This window comes from Alternaria rosae (genome assembly GCF_020736505.1).
Source record: "Alternaria rosae strain MPI-PUGE-AT-0040 chromosome Unknown BKA58scaffold_7, whole genome shotgun sequence".
NCBI classification, from domain to species: domain Eukaryota; kingdom Fungi; phylum Ascomycota; class Dothideomycetes; order Pleosporales; family Pleosporaceae; genus Alternaria; species Alternaria rosae.
Window position 1 is genome coordinate 1,280,818 of NW_025763576.1, and position 18,297 is coordinate 1,299,114.

The window sequence follows — 18,297 nt, forward strand, 5'->3', positions numbered from 1 at the left end:
GGTGGATACCAAACTGGGCTTGCAAAGCAGATGCGCTCCATGCGAACACGTTGTGCTGGCGCATGAAAATCGTACTTGAAATGTTCATGCCGCATGGGTGCATTGTCCATCGCTTCCAAATGCTAGTCTAGGCGGTAATATCTTATCGAAGCTCGCGTTTTTGCCCAGTTGCTCGCGGCTCGTACATGGTCTCCACAAACTCCTCCAGCAGACCCTCGCTCTCTGCATCTTGTCGAGTAGAAGAAGTCCTCCTACTTCTAGGATTGCTTATCGGCAATGTAGAGTCGCCTATCGTCCGTTCTCCATCACCGAATGTTCCCTTGAAAACGCTATCATAGCTGACCCACATGCCCGCAAAGACCATGGCACTGAGTTTCGCTAGCCACCAAGGCGACCGTCCCTTTTTATCTTGCAGCTTCCTTCCCATAGCAAAGATGAACATGATAAAGGGCATCCAAATACCCAAGAAGATAGCCTTTCCCATTTCCTGCTTCCTGGTCGTGATGGTGTATGTGCGTATGTTGTGTAGGTATTCCTGATATTCGTTTGGAAGATTGCATTCCGCGGCGCCATCGGTTATGAGCTTGAGGTATCGTGCCGAGGGCTGCGCGTAGCTTGGGTCGGGGCGCTTTACGCGGTCGGTGGTTCGTACTCTATTCTCGCTGTCGACGATGGGGGCGAAGAGTGTGTGCGCTTTGAAGGGCTTCGAATCGGGCGTGGAGGGGACTGTGTCGGAGGGCGGTAGCACGTAGCAGTCAACCAAGATATCGTCGTAGGCGCTGCCTCCACCTTCCGTCGCAATGATGTGCGCATAGTCGGACAGCGTCACCTCGTATACAACGCCCACCAAGCCCTTGTGCCATCGGTCCTTGTGGTAGTCTTGCGCGTCCGGCACCCGCAGCGCTGTGTTGGCGAAGCAGGGCTCCTTGTAGGGGATGCCAGGGAGATCGAAGGTCAACCTCAGCGAGGGAACAAGTACGTTAACCTGTGAAAGCGGACGGATACCGCGCACGCCTCGGAAGGTTTCATTGCATAGGTTCGAGCCATATGCCAGGTACAGCACCGTCTTCGCCTTCTCTTGGGGTGTTGCAGACTGTTGCGACACGAGCTTCTCCGTGTCCAGCGGCGCGTCGGTGAGCGAGGCGTCTAGACGCGCCTGGGATGGCTGTGGTATGGCTTCAAAGACAGCCATGGTAGGATTCGCTGTGCGTATCATCCATACGTAACAGCGGTCTCCGTGTCTTTATATACTGCGCGTAGTTTCTGGCACGGCGATTTCGCTGCATGTTTCGTCCGGACCCTGTCTACATCATCGATTCATGGATTTCTCATCTAACGCCGAGGGCCCGAGCACGACCTCACACCGCACAAAATAAAGCATACCAGCTTACTACAACGGACCAACCGTCTCTTTTCGGTGGCTGTACATGGAACTTTGCTTCATTCAGTCATGTCGTATCCCTCATACGCCGTACTAGCGCTGTTACCTGCTGTCGTGTGGCTTCTGTATCTTCAAATAAGCCAATGGCGCTTCAAGAGGTTCGGGCACATCCCCAGTAAACTGCCATCGAGTTTTCTCTTTGGACATCTCGGCCATATCGCGGCGGAGTACAAGAACATGAGTAGTACCGTTCATCCAGGTAGGATCCACATCCCTCTGAGTGGCCAGCACTGATAGCAGCCAGACTATGTGTTTGAAAACATATGGAAGGCTCAAGGCAGCCCAGAATACATGTTTTTCGATACGAGGCCTGTACAACTTCCACTTATTCTCATTGCGTCCCATGCGATGGCGGAGCAGGTCTCCAGAGCCAGCAAGACGCAGCAGTACAGCGTCACCAAATCTCCGACTGTTCAAGGAGGCATGGGGGACCTGATTGGGAGGTATTCCCTGATCAGCGAGAATGGCGAATCCTGGAGAGGGCTTCGAAAGACGTTCAACCCAGGCTTCGCGCCGCAGCATTTGCTTTCGTTGCTTCCTGTTATGGTTGACAAAACGCAAACGTTTATGAAAAAGCTGGACGCGTTGGCAACCTCCGGTGCCGCGGCCGAGATGGACGGCTATTGCACCGATGTCACGTTTGATATCATCGGTGGCTTGGTTACTAATATTGATTGCAAGGCCCAGGGCGACAGCGAACATGTCCATCCCATCGTCCGAAACTTCCGCACGCTGAAGCATGTGTACACCGGCGACAACGGTCTTATGGCATCCTGGTTGAACCCAGTAATGCGCGCCAAAAAATACATCTACAGCCGACGACTAGACTCAGCCGTAAAAGCGTGTGTTGTAGAGAAGTTTGCAGACATCAAGGCAGCGCGACATTCGGTCACGAAAGAGAAGAAAGACCGATCAGTACTCGCCCTAGCGCTGGAAGGCACCGATGAACTGACTCCTTATACCCTGCAAAGTACTGCGGATCAAGTCAAATCTTTTCTTTTTGCAGGTCATGATACGACCTCTATCCTCCTACAGAGGTTGTTCTACGCCCTCTCAATACACCCGGATTGCCTCGCGAAGATCCGCGCGGAGCACGATGCCGTTTTCGGTGACGCAGAACCACACGATGTGTTCCTCAAGCGGCCAGATGAGACCATGAAAGCGCTCAAATACACCTCTGCATGCATCAAAGAGGCTTTGCGACTGTGGCCTCCAGCAGCCTCCGCCCGAATGTCTCACAACAACTTCAAACTACGTACTTCGGACGGAGAGGATGTGCTTATCGACAATTGCGTCATATACATCTGCCATCATCTCATCCAGCGAGACCCCAAAGTCTACGGAGAGACAGCAAACGAGTTCGTCCCCGAGCGATGGGTTGGCGACTCTGATACAAGCAGCGCTTCTACTGAGGTCGACGGATCGACCACTGGCGAGAGCAAGATTCCTATCAGCGCATGGAGAGCTTTTGAGCGAGGACCCCGCAATTGTATTGGCCAGGAACTTGCCAACATGGAAGCTCGAGTCATTCTTGCATGTGTTATGAGACGTTATGACTTCGTCAAGGTTGGGCTTGGAGAAGTTGAGACAGACGAAGCCGGTCAGCCTATCATGGACCAGATGGGCAAATACAAAACAAAGTCCGAGTTGATCAACGTAAGCTGTGTTGTCGTTAATCACAAAGAGCATGGGACTAACTTGTCAACAGACGATGTCCATCACCTCGCGGCCCATTGATAAGACCGTCATGCGTATCAAGTTCCGCGACTCTGGGAAAGAGTAAGCCACGATTTATGATCCTATTTTCTCGTAGCTCTGTTTTTGGAACTTTGTGATGGTATCGGATTTTACAGCCTGAGGAGAGTACATGAGTCTAGCTATCTAGACTGTAAACTTCGTCTTATTCTCCTCCGCGCAATCTTCTGCGATTTTTCGTACCTCCTCTTCGCCTAGTTCTTCAAATATATCGAACCCCCATCGCGACTGCACGTTGAAACGCTTGTGTCTCTCCAGCCCGCTCAGCTCATCGAAGGCATCTTTCGGTAGCTCTTTGACTTGCATGTTGCTCTTGATCCTGCTGGGTGTAACACTTTTGGGCAGCACCACAGTGCCGCGCTGAATGCCCCAACTCGCAAGTAGCTGGCCGCCATCCATGCCCAGTCTTTGCCCCACGATGCCCACAAGTTCGTCGTCGACTGTGCGTGGCTCGCCCGTCTGGTTGTTTCCGAGAGGTGAATATGCTTCGATGAGAATGCCTTTGCTCTTGCAGAACTCGAATAAGGCAGGCTGTTGAAGGTATGGGTGTGCTTCGATCTGGTTTACCGCCGGCACAACACCGGTCTTGGAAAGAAGATCATTAAGGCGATTGACGGTGAAGTTGGATACGCCGATAGCGCGTACCTTGCCAGTGTCGAGCAGCTTCTCCATGGCCTTGTAGGTTGTCGCAGGGTCGATGTCGGCAAGGTCAAAGATGCCACTGTCGCGCAGTGGGAACCACTTCCCTGTGGCACCGTTGAAGGCACTGTGTTCATATTAGTATACTGTATACGTGGCGCGAGACAAGGGTTGAACATACACAGGCCAATGCATCAAGAACAAGTCCAGGTACTCGACACCAAGGTCCTGTAACGACTTATCGAGAGCTGTCTCTACATCTTCGGGTGCATGCTTGGTGTTCCAGAGCTTGCCCGTGAGGAAGATTTCGGAGCGAGGAATACCGCTCCTCCTAATGCCATCACCTACCTCGGCTTCGTTGCGGTAGATGGCGGCGCAATCGATGTGACGATAGCCTGCTTTGAGTGCTGTCTCGACGGCGCGCTCAACTTCTCCCGGTTTCGCTTGCCATGTGCCGAAGCCCACGGCCGGTATTTGCGCGCCTGTATTAAGGGTGAAGTGAGTGGGAAGGGGCATGTTTACGGTAGCGTGACGGGAGGCGGACTCAGAATTATGCAGTATGATGCGGAGGTAATGTGCGACATTTCAACAGAGCGTACAGCCATCTGTATGATATATACATCCATCCTGTATTTTTCATGACTGCCTGATGCGCGAGGTCGTCGGAACACAGTCGGGACCGGAGACGGAGAAGGCATTAGCAGATGACCCCACACCCGGGCAAGCACAGAACCCAGCGGGATGCGCGGCACCACATCCTGTGATGGCCTCCAATTCGTGCAGTGGCTGGACTAAGGCATCCAAGTTCTGTCGAGTGCCTCGGGACTGACCTCGGGAGGTTGGCGGAAAAAACTAAATTAAGCGGCACCCGGAAATCTGCACGCCTCCTCCTGCCTCCACCATGTCAAACACACCCAGCAACACGGCGGTACCACAGAAGCGGAGCCTTGACGTCGCGCAAGGCACTAACAATACGAGGCAACGGTTGGTGAAAGTCACGAGAGCCTGCGATGTGTGCAAGGCGAGGAAGTCAAAGTGTTCCGGCGACCAGCCGTGCGAGAGCTGTATTCGCCGGGGTCTGACATGCCAGTACGAAGCCATCTACCTGAGAGGCAAGGTAGTCTCCCCGCGCCCTTCTGGTCCCGCCGTTGCTAGCCCTCAGCGCACTGCGACTGCTCCAGGCTATACTCATGCTATACTCAGTGTCGCACCAAGTATGGCTGTAGGCAGCAACCATATGCATCGCGTCGGGGAAGAGACGGAACCTCCTTCGCGAGCTTCCCCTGGGCTTGAGATCGCTGGGCAATACTCCGATTCAACGTCGGGTCTCTCGTTCTTGAATCGCGCATGGCGGCGCATCTCCAGCAAGGAAAGCAGTCAAGTTGTGGACGGGTGGGGCTCCACAGAAGACCGCCAACCACTGATGAGTGCTGGTGATAAGCCCTTCCTAGAAAGAGGTCAACTGCAGATGCCATCGCTGGACCGTAGCCGCCAGCTTCTTCATCTATATTTTGATGTTTGTATTGCGACATACCGGCTGTTACACAGACCTACTGTTGAATGTTGGTTGGGAGCTGTGTCTGAGAACGCAAAACTCAACCAAACCCTCTTTCATGGTATGTACCGCTCTGATTGAAGACACTTTGGGTTTTACTTATGATATCCCTCCTGATAGATATTGGTCGTGCTAAGACTGCAGTGGTCTTGTCTGTACTAGCCATTGCTTCGTTTCATGAAGAAAAGGCGAGCGGCGAAAGTGGTACTTCACCAGCAAGTCAAGCCGACACGCAGTCACTGAGCGACATGCTCTTCACTGAGGCGTCTCGACTTACACAAGCCGAGACTGGTATTCCAAAGCTGGAGTCAGCTCAATGCAGGCTTATACAGGTCCTGTACCTTCTCATGTCATGTCGCTTCAACCAAGCGTGGTATACGTTTGGCCATGCCCTACAGATTATTTCAGCGTTGGGTTTACATCGGCGAGACGACCGCAAACGTCAACCAAACTCCACCAAACGCGATTACATAGGTGAACAGTGTAGAAAGCGCACATTTTGGGTGGCTTATACATTGGACAAATATCTCGGTGTCATATTCGGGCGACCCCGCCACTACCACGACGAAGACATCGACCAAGATTTCCCCGACGCTGTCAATGACGAAGACATGACCAGCACTGGCCCCAACACTACAAACACAGACGACTGTCACATAGAATCGCTCGTGTATCATGCGCGGCTAGCACAAATCGCCGAAAAGATTTCTCGGGAGGTCTATTCGATCAAACCGGTACGTTGGTATACCCCTCCCTCCAGGTCAATCTACTAAGCAATCCATTTTCAGGTGCCTGATCAGGTCCGACTTGCAGCCTCTCATCGCCTTGGAGCGGAGTTACGCCAGTGGAAAGCATCGCTACCACCCTTCCTTGGCGCCGTCAACCCTAGCAGTCTCATTCCTACGTTCCGACGACAGGCAACCGCACTCAGACTGTCTTACTGTCATGCTGTGATTTTAGCCCATCGCCCGTTTCTCCTCAAGAATGCCAGGCGTAGCAATGTAGAGATGACTAGTCTTGCCCAAGACAGTCTCACAGAGTGCATTGCAGCGGCAAGATCAGTGTTGGAAGCAGTTGATCGTATGGCGCGAGAGGGCCGGTTGTTCCATGCGTTTTGGTGGACTCACTACGTCTGTTTCTGTGCTTTGGTTGTGGTCTATGTGTGGGCTATTCAACAGAGTACTCACAACACAGCCTCAGCTGAGGATCCTCGCGGTATTCTAGATCAAGCCGAGAGCTGTTTACAACATCTCGCCCAGGCAACAGCGTCGAACTCCCCCTCCCGACGATACAGCATCATCTTGCAGGAACTCCGCACAGAAGCAAAGAGAAAAACAGCAATACCACACCGGGAGCAAGTACTAGCATCATCAGCTACGGCCAATGGCGGAGTCCCACCGCCTTTGGATGGAGATGTAATACAGGAACCGGATCTGCAAAACTGGCAGCCACTCTTTGGTAGCCCAATGGATATGACGACACCAGGGTTGCAGAACTTTCTCGATGACTGGCAGACGACCGACTGGCTTGACCTCGATGCCTCTGCTTTTTGCCCTTTTCCCGAAGTAGACGATATATCGGCCTGGATGAACAATGCATCATGATAGCTTTTGTATTCCTGGAGGTCACGGACGCGAGACGGAAAATTCACATCGGCGTATACAATACACCTAAGGCCATCATAGTGGTCAAGCAGAAGATGTGTATACCTTCAGGGTACATTTTAATATTGAGTTGACCCCAGAGTACCCGTGGTCACTGAGCTCGCGACAAAGCTCCTTCCCGACAAAGAACTCGATTCTAAGACTTCCGTCGATATGAAACGTTGGCAACTAAAGCCATTACGCTCGCTTTACAGAGTGTACCGGAATAACGGCGACTTGTCGCCCATGTTCAAGAGCTCCTCATCCGTGTACTTCGCCCGAATCTCGTCTTCGCTAAGCCTCGCCTTCTTCGTATTGCCCCACTTGTATGAGAGCTCCAGGAGAAATGCGACAATAAAGCCGGTCGCGCCGAACGCGAGTGACAGTCCGAAGCCAGTGTAGTACTTGGGCTTCTCGCTCTCCAGGTACATGTAACTGCCGATGACGCCACCGATGTTACCGACGCAGATGTTGAAGGCAACGCCGATAGCACGACGAGATGATGGAGCAAGGTTGTTGGCTGCCCAACTGCTTCCGGCCGGCTGAATGGGGTAGATGCCCATACACGTCAGGATGATAGCAAAGAATGCTGGGCCGATGTTGCCACCTAGATCGCCATCGAATGAGATGACTACGGCGTACCCGATGAAGATGAAGGAGAGAGGGATGGCAACGAACGGCAAACGCCAGTAAAACCTGTCCGAGAGCTTCGCAAAGAAGATGGAGCTCAAAGCACCAGCCACGTACGGTGGGACCGTCATCAGCTGGGCGTTAGTGTTGTTGAAACCCATACTCTTTGTGATGGTAGGCAAGGTGAACTTTGTCCCTGAATACAGTTAGCTAGTGTCTGTTACTGTTGCGAGTCACACATACCGTATGAGCATGCCGATATGCAAAGCAGGATGTATGCTTGCATGTGCAGGCGCCAGTTGCATAGCACGGCTTTCAAGTCGCTCCACTTGAAGCCCTCTTTTTGCTCCTCTCCGAATCTTCCACCGTCTTTAATGAATCGTTGGAGTTCGAGGAAGCGGATTTCGTCAGGTTTCAACCATCGTCCGCTCAACGCAGGAGAATCGATCAAGAGGAAGAAGCACGAGATACCGAGGGCGACGGTGACGATGCCCTCCAAAATGAATATCCATCTCCAGCCTTCGTAGCCACCAACACCATCCATCTTGGCGATGGCCGCAGCAAGCAGACCACTGAACGCCCCAGATAATGCCGATGCACAGTAGAAGTAAGAGATCCGTGTCGCGAGGTCCTTTGGCATGTACCAGTAAGAGCAGAGATAAATCGCGCCTGGGAAGAATCCAGCTCTGTATTTCGTTAGCGCAGAAACGTTGCGCTGTGGCGCAAACTTACTCGAACACCCCGAGCAGAATTCTGGTAATCAGTAAGCCGACGAAGCCTTTTACCACGCCCATCATGGTCATGATAATACCCCAGCAGACGATGAGTATGCCGAGGTAGTAGGATGGACGCTTGAACTTCTTCAAGAGAATGTTCGATGGGACTTCTAGAAGAATGTACGGCACGAAGAACACCGATAAGACGATGTTCCATTGCACCCCGTCAAGACCCAGATCTGTGACCATGCCCTCAATCTTCGCATTTCCGATGTTCGCTCGATCGATGTGGGAGATGAGATAAAGGACTGCAAGCATCGGAACCAAGCGGATGTCGACCTGCAAATGATTAGCGGGTGACATGGCGTACAGTAGGGCCAGTTGCTTACCTTGTGAATCACTCTTTTTCTCTTCTCTTGCGTGTAGTTGATGTAAAATTCCGCATCTTCAGGTGCCAGACCCAGCACTTGGAAGTTGTCGATCTTGACGATCTGATGCGGCTTGGGCGAATCGATTGAGTCTGCTTTTTCATCGATGTATTGGATTTCGTGCTTGTCCATTGACGGAGACATTGCGATGAATGGCAAAGAGGAACGAAGTATACCAGGTTGACGCGAAACCCGGGATGCTATGATAGCCAGCCATGTCGGATGCCAGAAGCTTTATACGCATGACACTGGTCACGGCACACCATGTTGATGGCGGTTGGATTGCGGAGAAACATGTGGCACCCCGGTTTTTCGGTTTCCTGGAGAAAGCTAGTTGCGGGGAAAGTAGTTCTTGCACCAAGCCCGATCACGATAATCCTTTCATTAGCTCGCTCGCGGATAGTTTTCCGAGAATCCGGCCAAATCAAAAGCGTTTCCGCCCCTCGGATGTATGCAGGTATGCAAGTCTCCACATCACCCCAACGTTATGGTCGAAGCCGGGGAACGCAGCTACACAGGAAGAACCGACAGATACTAATTCGATAACTACCATCGGTCTTGACCTCTGCAATCACAGCCTCTTTTTCATATCTCTTCGAGCAAGTCTTTGTTACAAGCCACAATCATTATGGCACCAGCGCAGATAGCCATCCCTGCGCCACTGCAGCCGTCAACACCACCATCCACATTCAAACATGCGCGAGACGACCTCCTTCAACCCGAAGAATCCTCGATACAAACAGTCGATGCGCTCGTTAGGCATCGCGCGCGTCGTGATCCCCATGTTACCATCGTATCGTATCCAAGCTCTGGGGTTGATTTCGTAGATTATACTATGCAGCAGCTGGACGTCTTCGCCTACAGAGTAGCTCGACACTATCAAACTTTCATCCCTATGAGATCGAGCTCTGCTGAGATGCCAACCACGGTAGCCGTTCTTGGACCAAGTAATATGGACTACATTGTCTCGATGCTTGCGCTTACCAAACTCGGCCATACGGTACTTTTCCTTTCAACGCGCATATCTCAAGCAGCTATCGACTCTCTCATCACCACCACCGGAGCCACCTATCTGCTGGCGGATTCACGATATGCGCAGTCTGCAATCGACGCTCAGGGAGCCATTCCAGGGTTGCAGATCGGCGAAATTGCCAGGCCCAACACTTACAACTTTCCTGTCGAAGTCCATGCAGACACCCGCCTTGACTACCAGCTCGATCACACAGTCGAAGCTTCGAACAACATCTACATAATACACTCCAGTGGTATGTTCTATCTATTCGTCTGTTGTTGTTTGAGCTAACGTGAGGAAAGGCTCTACCGGACTGCCGAAGCCAATATACCAGCCACAAAGAAGTGCAATCGCAAATTATGCCATTAGTATGGACATGAAAGCATTCATTACACTTCCCTTGTATCACAACCACGGTATCTGCAACTTCTTCCGCGCGATATACAGCGGCAAATCCATCCATATCTACAACGCCGACCTGCCCCTGACTCAATCTTATTTGGCTACGATATTGAGGCAGCATAGATTTGAGATCTTCTATGGCGTGCCTTATGCACTCAAGCTTCTCTCTGAAACAGACGAAGGGATCGAGCTATTGAAGCAACTCAAGATCGTCATGTACGGAGGGAGTGCCTGCCCAGACGCGCTGGGCGACTTATTGGTGAACAGCGGCGTCAATCTCGTCGGCCACTATGGGGCGTAAGTTTTATGTGATCACTTACGGCAAAGCCAAGCTTACGATAAGCAGTACTGAAGTCGGCCAACTCATGACATCCTTTAGACCTGCCGACGACAAAGTATGGAACTACGTTCGCGAGTCACCGAAACTATCGCCGTATCTTCGATGGGTATCACGCGGACCCAATCTATACGAATGCACGGTCCTGCCGGGTTGGCCAGCGAAGGTGGCCTCGAACCTACCAGATGGCAGTTACGCCACGAAAGATCTATTCGAACCGCACCCTACAATCAAGAAGGCGTGGAAATACATTGCGCGTCTCGACGATACAATCGTATTGGTGAATGGCGAAAAGTTCAATCCAGTCATGATGGAAGGAACGATCCGGTCCCATCGAGCTGTAACTGAGACAGTCGTCTTCGGTTCAGGTCGACCATATCTTGGTGTTCTTGTGGTCCCAGCAATCGAGGGAATGTCGAGATCGAAAGTCGTAGATGAGATCTGGCCCGTTATTGAGGCTGCGAATCAAACGGCCGAAGCGTACGCAAGGATTTCCAGGGACATGGTTCAGATCCTACCGTATGGCTGTCAATTTCCGCGTACCGACAAAGGCAGCGTGATAAGACAACAATTTTACAAGCAATATGCCAATGAGATCGACAACGCATATGATGCCGCCGCATCGGCTCAAGCAGATCTCAAAACATTAACTGTTCCGGAACTCGAGGATTTCTTACGTACCACCCTAGCCAAACACCTGACCCAGGCAGGCGAAGTCGGACGTACCACGGATTTCTTCTCGCTAGGTCTGGACTCATTGCAATCGATCCAATTCCGGATGGATATTCTCAAGAACATCAATATCGGTGGCAAGAAGCTTGGCCAGAATGTGGTATTTGACCACCCTTCCATTGCATCTCTCGCCGCACATGTTCACAGTCTTCGCACCGGGCAAGAGGAACAAGTTGTATCGGTCGCATCACAAATGCAAGGCCTTATCGCTCAATATAGCAACTTCGACTCCATTGCTAGACGTCAAGCTGCGCTTACTGGCGCGACCGGTTCGCTTGGTGCTCATGTTCTCGTACAACTACTCCACCGCCCAGATATCGATACAGTTTACTGTCTCGTACGTGCCAAAGACTACAAGACCGCAGCTCGCCGTGTTCGAGAGTCACTCATACAGCGAAAGTTGTACCACTCTCTGTCGCTCTCCAGACGCAGGAAAATACAAGCTATACCTTCTGACTTATCCAAACCCTATCTCGGCTTAGACGATACGAATTATGCGCGTGTTGCCTCAGGTCTTACCAGTGTCATTCACTGCGCATGGAGCGTCAACTTTAACAAGAACTTGTTGTCATTTGAGAAAGACTGTATTGCCGGCGTGCGTCACTTAATCGATCTCTGTCTGGCTTCATCATCAACCAAGCCTGCATCTTTCGACTTCTGTTCTTCGGTCAGCACCGTCGCACGATGCCCCAGTATGCACACGCCTGAGCAAGTAGCCGAGCTTGACTGGGCTCAGGGCATGGGATACGCCCAGAGCAAATGTATTGCCGAACACTTGTGCTTGGCTGCAGCGAAGAAGACTGGTGTCAAAACGCGAGTCCTGCGTGTGGGTCAGATCGTCGCGGACACTGTTCATGGCGTGTGGAACGCAATTGAGGCAATACCTCTCATGATGCAGTCTGCCCTTACTGTCGGTGCGCTACCTCGACTGCAAGAATTCCCAAGCTGGACACCAGTCGATGTTATTGCGAAAGCCGTGACAGAGATCTCGCTCAGCGACGCTGGATCTGTAGTGGCGAACGTCACCAACGCTAAGACTTTCTCCTGGACCGACGATCTACTTCCCGCCCTTCGAGAAGCAGGCCTCCAGTTTGATGAAGTGGAGCCCAAGGAATGGGTGCGCAGGCTCCGCGAGTCTAATCAGGATGCTGTAGCAAACCCACCCATCAAGCTCGCTGACTTCTTTGCATCCAAGTACGACAAGGATGTCTTCGGTCCTTCGCGTACATACGATACAACAGTCGCCCGGTCTTTCTCGCCTTCTCTTGACACAGCGCCTATACTGGATGCAGCATTTGTGAGGACGTTCGTCAGACAATTCCAGAACGCCGCTTGGCAGATACGTACTACTCCAGTCGCGAAGCCGATGAAACGCGTTGTCGTTGTAGTTGCCGGGCCTTGTGGTAGCGGGAAAAGCACTGTCGTACGACACCTCAGCGATCACTTCAAAGCACCCTATATTGAGGGCGATGAACTACACACCGAAGAAGCCATTGTATCAATGGCTGCCGGTACACCCCTCAATGACGTCGCTCGCGCCCCTTGGCTCGCGCGCGTCAGACAGCGAACGCTCGATACAGTGACCAAGGAAAGTCACGCGCGCGTATTTGTCTCCTGTTCAGCTCTGAAGAAATCGTACAGGGACCAGTTTCGGGTTTTGATGAATGAACAGATACATGTTGTGTTTGTGGACTTGCAAGCAGAGCCGGAAGAGCTTATGCGTCGAACGAAGGAAAGAGGTGGTCATTACATGAAGGAGAATATGGTGGAGAGCCAAATGGCCATTTGGGAGATGGCTGATGTATCAGAGACGGATGTGATACCTGTAGATGCTGGACAATGCGTCGAGGGAGTCGTAGAGGAGATCTCCGGGTTGTTGGAGGCGCTCGATGTCGTGTAGAGCGCACGCTTCGGTGGCGGCATCATCTTTCAGCCTATATGATACTAAGATGTGATGTGAAATTTCTTATCATATGCATGATAGTTACTTAACATAGAGGCTACATGTGGACATGCGGTAATATGAGAAAAGAAATTGATTGTATATTTGGTTGTTCGCATATTGCCAGCCTGTAGACTTTACCACGGCTAAGCTAATGGAGGGTGACCATCGAGCGAGCGACTCCAACGATGAATACAAAGTCATCTAGAGATGGAGGAAGCAATGATCTCATTGGTTTGAAGACGCAAGCCAAGGTGATGAAAGCCGTCCAAAAGTAGACCCGTGCGAGCTCTACCACTGCTGCGCCTTCTACCCCTGAAAGCGAAAGTTCGCAGCGACTCTTTCACAGAACGCATAACCTCAACGTGGAAAATACGAACAAAAGTATGACTGGGCGCGGCAAAAATGACCGGGGATCTCTACGAAACAGTCGAGACCGTCCTAACTTTGTCCAAGATCCACGGCGTACGGAACCTCAATATCCTACGATACCGGATGACAGCCGCCCACATCCCCTTTCAGAACCACCTTCCAGTAGTCCTCAAATCACATTAGGACCATCGTATGCTGGGCATGGGCAAGCTCCTCAGCCCGGTGACTACGGTGCAACGCCTTTCCCTACAACACAGCCATATACGCAAGATTCCAGAGCCTTCTTCCACCCGCAGCCAAGTTCAGCAGGTCAATTCGAAGATGAAGTCAGGTCTCGAAAGCCGAATCGACCCGAGAGCATGTCGAAGTCGCCAGGTCTGGTGCCGACTACCATCGAATCATGTCAAGGGTCAAGTATGTGGTAAGTAACATTCAGAGAGCATTTACTCGGAAGACATAATAAAGACGCAGTAGTCCAATGTCAGGTATATCGACAGAAGAGACGCCAGAGCCTCGATTCGAGTTCTCTAGTACATTTGCTTCTAGTCAGTTTACCACGTTGGAAGAAGAATACGCGGCCCTATATCACCAGCGTCATGAGATTGGTATGCGCATGGAGGAGATAAAGAGATCTTTCACTGTGGAGCAGTACGCTGCTTTGATGGCAAGGCTGGATCCCCAGGAACTTCCGACGCTCAAGCCATGGTCTGACACAAATGACGGTTGAGCAAACGGTGCAGAACTCGGGTGGAACGACCTACAAGGTCATTTTCACAGCAGCCGTTGATGAGATTAGTTTCCCAAAGATTCTACAGTCTACATCGTACTCATTCTGTATTAATACGAACAAATGCTGCTCTCGATATCTAGGGAGCGCCCGTCTCTGCGCATGTGTACTTGAGATATTTCACTAATCGTTGAACACGTCCGGAAATTGACCGTAGCGCTCTAGATGAGATGTTCAAGCTCTTATATCGCTGCTTCGATTGATACTTTGATGACGTGCCCTGATTGCGGCGAGGATAAAAGTCGTCCCTGAGACCCCTTATCGCTACAAGCGAGATGGTCCAAGCTCAATCCCGCGGCGGCGTGGTGAGTGGAGCTCCGAGCATCAACACGCCGAAGCCAGCCAATTCCCTGCCGACGACCGCTGTCCCCTTCTACGTCGCTGCCATGCTCTCTGGAATTCTCATCTTCAATCAAAAGGGTGAGAACCTCATCTTTCGCGCCTTTCGCAACGACTGCCGCCCGCGACTTGCCGATGTCTTCCGCATTCAAGTCATCTCCAACGCCCAAGTACGCTCGCCCATTCTCACCCTTGGCTCCACCACCTTTAGCCATGTCAAACACGAGAACATATACCTGGTCGCCGTGACCAAGAGCAATGCCAATGCGGCGCTCGTCTTTGAATTCCTGTATCGTTTGGTGGGATTGGGAAAGGCTTACTTCGGCAAGTTCGACGAGGAGGCCGTAAAGAACAACTTCGTACTGGTTTATGAGCTGCTGGACGAGATTCTTGACTTTGGATACCCACAGAATACCGAAACAGACACTTTGAAGATGTACATCACTACTGAAGGTGTCAAGTCGGAAAGGGCAATGGTAGGTCACGTCGAGCGCGTTGAGAGCAACAACAGCTGACAGTATTACAGGAGGACTCCTCGAAGATCACAATGCAGGCAACCGGCGCCCTTTCCTGGCGGCGGGCCGATATCAAGTACCGCAAGAACGAAGCTTTCGTCGATGTCATCGAGGACGTCAACCTCCTCATGTCCGCGACAGGAACAGTACTGCGAGCCGACGTGAACGGACAAATCATAATGCGCGCATATCTCTCGGGCACGCCCGAGTGCAAGTTCGGCCTCAATGACCGACTAACGCTGGGCGAAGATCATCTACAACAACCGTCTGGAAACAAGGCAGGCGCGAAGGCTACAAGGGCGGCAGCGGGAAGTGTGACGTTGGAAGACTGTCAATTCCACCAATGCGTGAAGCTGGGCAAGTTCGATGCGGACAGGATAATATCCTTTGTTCCGCCCGACGGCGAGTTCGAGCTGATGCGCTACCGAGCGACTGAGAACGTCAACCTGCCTTTCAAGGTGCACGCCATTGTCAACGAGGTTGGCAAGACCAAGGTCGAATACAGCATCGCCATTCGCGCCAACTATGGCTCCAAGCTTTTCGCAACAAATGTTGTGGTGCGGATACCAACACCCCTCAACACGGCGCGCATCACCGAGCGGACATCACAAGGCAAAGCCAAGTACGAACCGGAACACAACAATATCGTCTGGAAGATACCGAGATTCACTGGGCAAAGCGAATTTGTGCTGAGTGCCGAGGCCAGTCTAACCAGCATGACCAACCAGAAGGCGTGGTCCCGACCACCGCTCAATCTGAGCTTCTCATTATTGATGTTCACCAGCTCGGGGCTACTTGTGCGATACTTGAAGGTGTTCGAAAAGAGTAACTACAGCAGTGTCAAGTGGGTGCGCTACATGACGAGAGCGGGTAATTATGAGATAAGGTATGTTTCTCCCACTCCAGAACTCGACCACACCAATCTCACGCATGTCTTCCAGGTTTTGAGCATTATTATTCTGTACATTAGCCTGGATTTACACAGGTATTATTGCATTGCAGGCGTCATCAAGCCACTAAAGATATCCTTGAGCACAATGAAAGTACAACATCGGCTTTTCCAGCATGGTTCCATCTGTGACCGGAAGTTCAGGCTGATCGTTCAAAGGACTAGCCACGGTCCTTTAAGTTCATATGACCATTCTACCGTCTTCACCTCCGGCATCACGCACGCGAAAGTCTATGTCAGAGTACAACATCTTGACAACATACATACATACATACATACATACATACATACATATAATAGCTATGCTCGTTCAGTATGGAGCCGACGTACATGCTACTTGGGCTTGGCTTGGTTTGGCTATGCTTGTGACAAGAGCACTGGGAATGTTGATGGTGTCATACCTTCGTTCACAAGTTCCGGAACTGGTTATACACAGGAGAAAACAGATGTTGTGACCGTATCTTTCCAACTCCGCGCCGCCGCAGTAGTATACCATATACTGACAGGAGTTGGGACAGAGCATGCGAAGGCACCTGCACCAGAGTGGTTACCATCAGTACCTGATCATGAGCAGGTTCTCAAGTTTCTAAGTACGCACACTACGGACGATTTCAAACTCCCTTGAGGCGTGATGTAATATTTCGCAGGGCATTTCGCAAGGCAGGCGTCAAGTTTGATTACTGATAATATATGGGTACCGTATCACCTCAGAACTCGATCTACCTTCTCATTATCCGTGTAAATTTCAAAAGCTTTGATGACGCAGCACGTGTTGTAGCAGATGCAGTACGGTACAAAGTGACTGCCGAGCCTCAAGTCAATATGCATGTACATACCATACGCTGTATAATAAGTATCAAAACACATCGTCTTCACAGCACCCTCGCCTACAAGCGCTAAGGAGTGGAGTCTGAAACCTTCGGTTCTAAGGTTTTGCCGCGTCGATATGGGGCTGCAGCATGTGGACCGTAGAGCCCGGTGATAACAGAATCAATCGGGTAATGACTCACCAGCCCAACGATGTACGTGTTAGTGCACGAATAGACAGACATGGCAGTCATTACAGCTCTGTTATACCGTTGGCAGCTGCTTCCATTGCTTTAAGAATGGTTTCAGGGTTACGCTGACAAGTTTCTTTCATGGCCTGCCTAACTTCAATACAGCACGCCCTTTGTACTCCTAACCTCACCCTCCCACTGCTTCACCACGGTCGTCGCGTGCCTGATAGCGACCGCAAGCGCCTTGAAGGCACTCTCTGCCCTGTGGTGATCGTTGTCACCGCGTATGCAGTCAACATGGAGGGTCGTGCCCGACGCCTGCGCAAAGCTTTGTAGACAATGCGGGATCATCTCGCAGCTCAAATCTCCGATCTTCTCCCGCTTAAGACCCAGTTCGATGATGCTATATGGCCTGTTCGACAGGTCGATAACAGCCCGTGACAGTGCCTCGTCGAGCGGTGCGTATGCGTGTCCGAAGCGGGCCAGACCCGTGCTTCCCTGCAGCGCATTCTTGAAGGCGGTGCCTAACGCCAAGAAGGTGTCTTCGCTCGTGTGGTGGTCGTCAATGTGCAGGTCGCCCTTGCACCGTATGCGCAGACTCCAGCCGGCATGCTTGGCCATGGCGTGGATCATGTGGTCAAGGAAGCCGATGCCGGTGTCGACGGAGATCTCCTGGGACGTCGACTTCTGGGTAGCGTGGTCCTTGTCTACCTTTTCGCCATCGCCATTGAGACTCTTCTTGTCGTAGGCCGCCCAGAAGTCGCTGTGCTCGTAGGGTGAGAGGTCGCCGCCATCGATGTTTATCGAGACCTGGATCTTCGTCTCGTTTGTATCGCGGTTGAGGCAACATGCGCGCGGCATTGTGGCGATCGTGTGCGTAAGATTGATTTTGGCTGGCTTCGGGGGTGTTCGTAGCTTGTGGAACGGTCAATGATGGATGGTAAAGTCGAAGGACAAAAAGTTGAAGCGGATGCAGAGGGGCTTCCCCACGCCCCACGTCATGGCGCCAAGCAATATAGGGCTGGAAAAGTCTGGCCAACCAACGAATCGCCGAACCAAAGTCCGCCCCAAAATTTTGATATCGCAAAGTCACGTCTCGAACACA

At 51.7% G+C, this 18,297-nt stretch overlaps 9 protein-coding genes across 9 annotated transcripts; 5 read left to right on the forward strand and 4 right to left on the reverse strand.

The window, feature by feature from the left end:
- Nucleotides 1-142: 142 nt before the first annotated feature.
- Nucleotides 143-1,192, reverse strand: BKA58DRAFT_319048 (uncharacterized protein; the record flags this gene model as incomplete). The annotated part of the gene is made up of 1 exon (XM_046167702.1): nt 143-1,192. One exon carries the CDS (start codon nt 1,190-1,192, stop codon nt 143-145), a length of 1,050 nt encoding a protein of 349 aa, XP_046023403.1.
- A 118-nt stretch (nt 1,193-1,310) lies between these two features.
- Nucleotides 1,311-3,273, forward strand: BKA58DRAFT_211223 (cytochrome P450). The gene is made up of 3 exons (XM_046166048.1): nt 1,311-1,640; nt 1,686-3,097; nt 3,150-3,273. The coding sequence occupies exons 1-3, from the start codon at nt 1,451-1,453 to the stop codon at nt 3,222-3,224; spliced, it is 1,677 nt and encodes a 558-aa protein (XP_046023404.1). The 5' UTR covers nt 1,311-1,450; the 3' UTR covers nt 3,225-3,273.
- Nucleotides 3,274-3,322: 49 nt separating this feature from the next.
- Nucleotides 3,323-4,607, reverse strand: BKA58DRAFT_460583 (GCY protein; the record flags this gene model as incomplete). The annotated part of the gene is made up of 2 exons (XM_046174768.1): nt 4,017-4,607; nt 3,323-3,962 (listed from the first exon to the last, which is right to left on the reverse strand). The coding sequence occupies exons 1-2, from the start codon at nt 4,349-4,351 to the stop codon at nt 3,323-3,325; spliced, it is 975 nt and encodes a 324-aa protein (XP_046023405.1). The 5' UTR covers nt 4,352-4,607.
- On the forward strand, nt 4,608-7,118 carry BKA58DRAFT_211253 (fungal-specific transcription factor domain-containing protein). The gene is made up of 3 exons (XM_046166049.1): nt 4,608-5,451; nt 5,511-6,124; nt 6,179-7,118. The coding sequence occupies exons 1-3, from the start codon at nt 4,737-4,739 to the stop codon at nt 6,992-6,994; spliced, it is 2,145 nt and encodes a 714-aa protein (XP_046023406.1). The 5' UTR covers nt 4,608-4,736; the 3' UTR covers nt 6,995-7,118.
- A 124-nt stretch (nt 7,119-7,242) lies between these two features.
- On the reverse strand, nt 7,243-8,939 carry BKA58DRAFT_441754 (major facilitator superfamily domain-containing protein; the record flags this gene model as incomplete). The annotated part of the gene is made up of 4 exons (XM_046173844.1): nt 7,243-7,859; nt 7,907-8,349; nt 8,396-8,718; nt 8,769-8,939. The coding sequence occupies 4 exons, from the start codon at nt 8,937-8,939 to the stop codon at nt 7,243-7,245; spliced, it is 1,554 nt and encodes a 517-aa protein (XP_046023407.1).
- A 132-nt stretch (nt 8,940-9,071) lies between these two features.
- On the forward strand, nt 9,072-13,317 carry BKA58DRAFT_460591 (male sterility protein; the record flags this gene model as incomplete). Its single annotated transcript, XM_046174769.1, has 4 exons — nt 9,072-9,264; nt 9,533-10,072; nt 10,122-10,518; nt 10,568-13,317. 4 exons carry the CDS (start codon nt 9,072-9,074, stop codon nt 13,188-13,190), a joined length of 3,753 nt encoding a protein of 1,250 aa, XP_046023408.1. The 3' UTR covers nt 13,191-13,317.
- Nucleotides 13,318-13,618: 301 nt separating this feature from the next.
- Nucleotides 13,619-14,381, forward strand: BKA58DRAFT_460603 (uncharacterized protein; the record flags this gene model as incomplete). The annotated part of the gene is made up of 2 exons (XM_046174770.1): nt 13,619-14,025; nt 14,079-14,381. The coding sequence occupies 2 exons, from the start codon at nt 13,619-13,621 to the stop codon at nt 14,329-14,331; spliced, it is 660 nt and encodes a 219-aa protein (XP_046023409.1). The 3' UTR covers nt 14,332-14,381.
- Nucleotides 14,382-14,658: 277 nt separating this feature from the next.
- Nucleotides 14,659-16,488, forward strand: BKA58DRAFT_342291 (Mu homology domain-containing protein). The gene is made up of 3 exons (XM_046168361.1): nt 14,659-15,206; nt 15,257-16,131; nt 16,187-16,488. Exons 1-3 carry the CDS (start codon nt 14,667-14,669, stop codon nt 16,191-16,193), a joined length of 1,422 nt encoding a protein of 473 aa, XP_046023410.1. The 5' UTR covers nt 14,659-14,666; the 3' UTR covers nt 16,194-16,488.
- Nucleotides 16,489-17,221: 733 nt separating this feature from the next.
- BKA58DRAFT_211277 (imidazole glycerol phosphate dehydratase) lies at nt 17,222-18,155 on the reverse strand. The gene has a single exon (XM_046166050.1). The coding sequence runs from the start codon at nt 18,051-18,053 to the stop codon at nt 17,349-17,351; it is 705 nt and encodes a 234-aa protein (XP_046023411.1). The 5' UTR covers nt 18,054-18,155; the 3' UTR covers nt 17,222-17,348.
- Nucleotides 18,156-18,297: the final 142 nt, after the last annotated feature.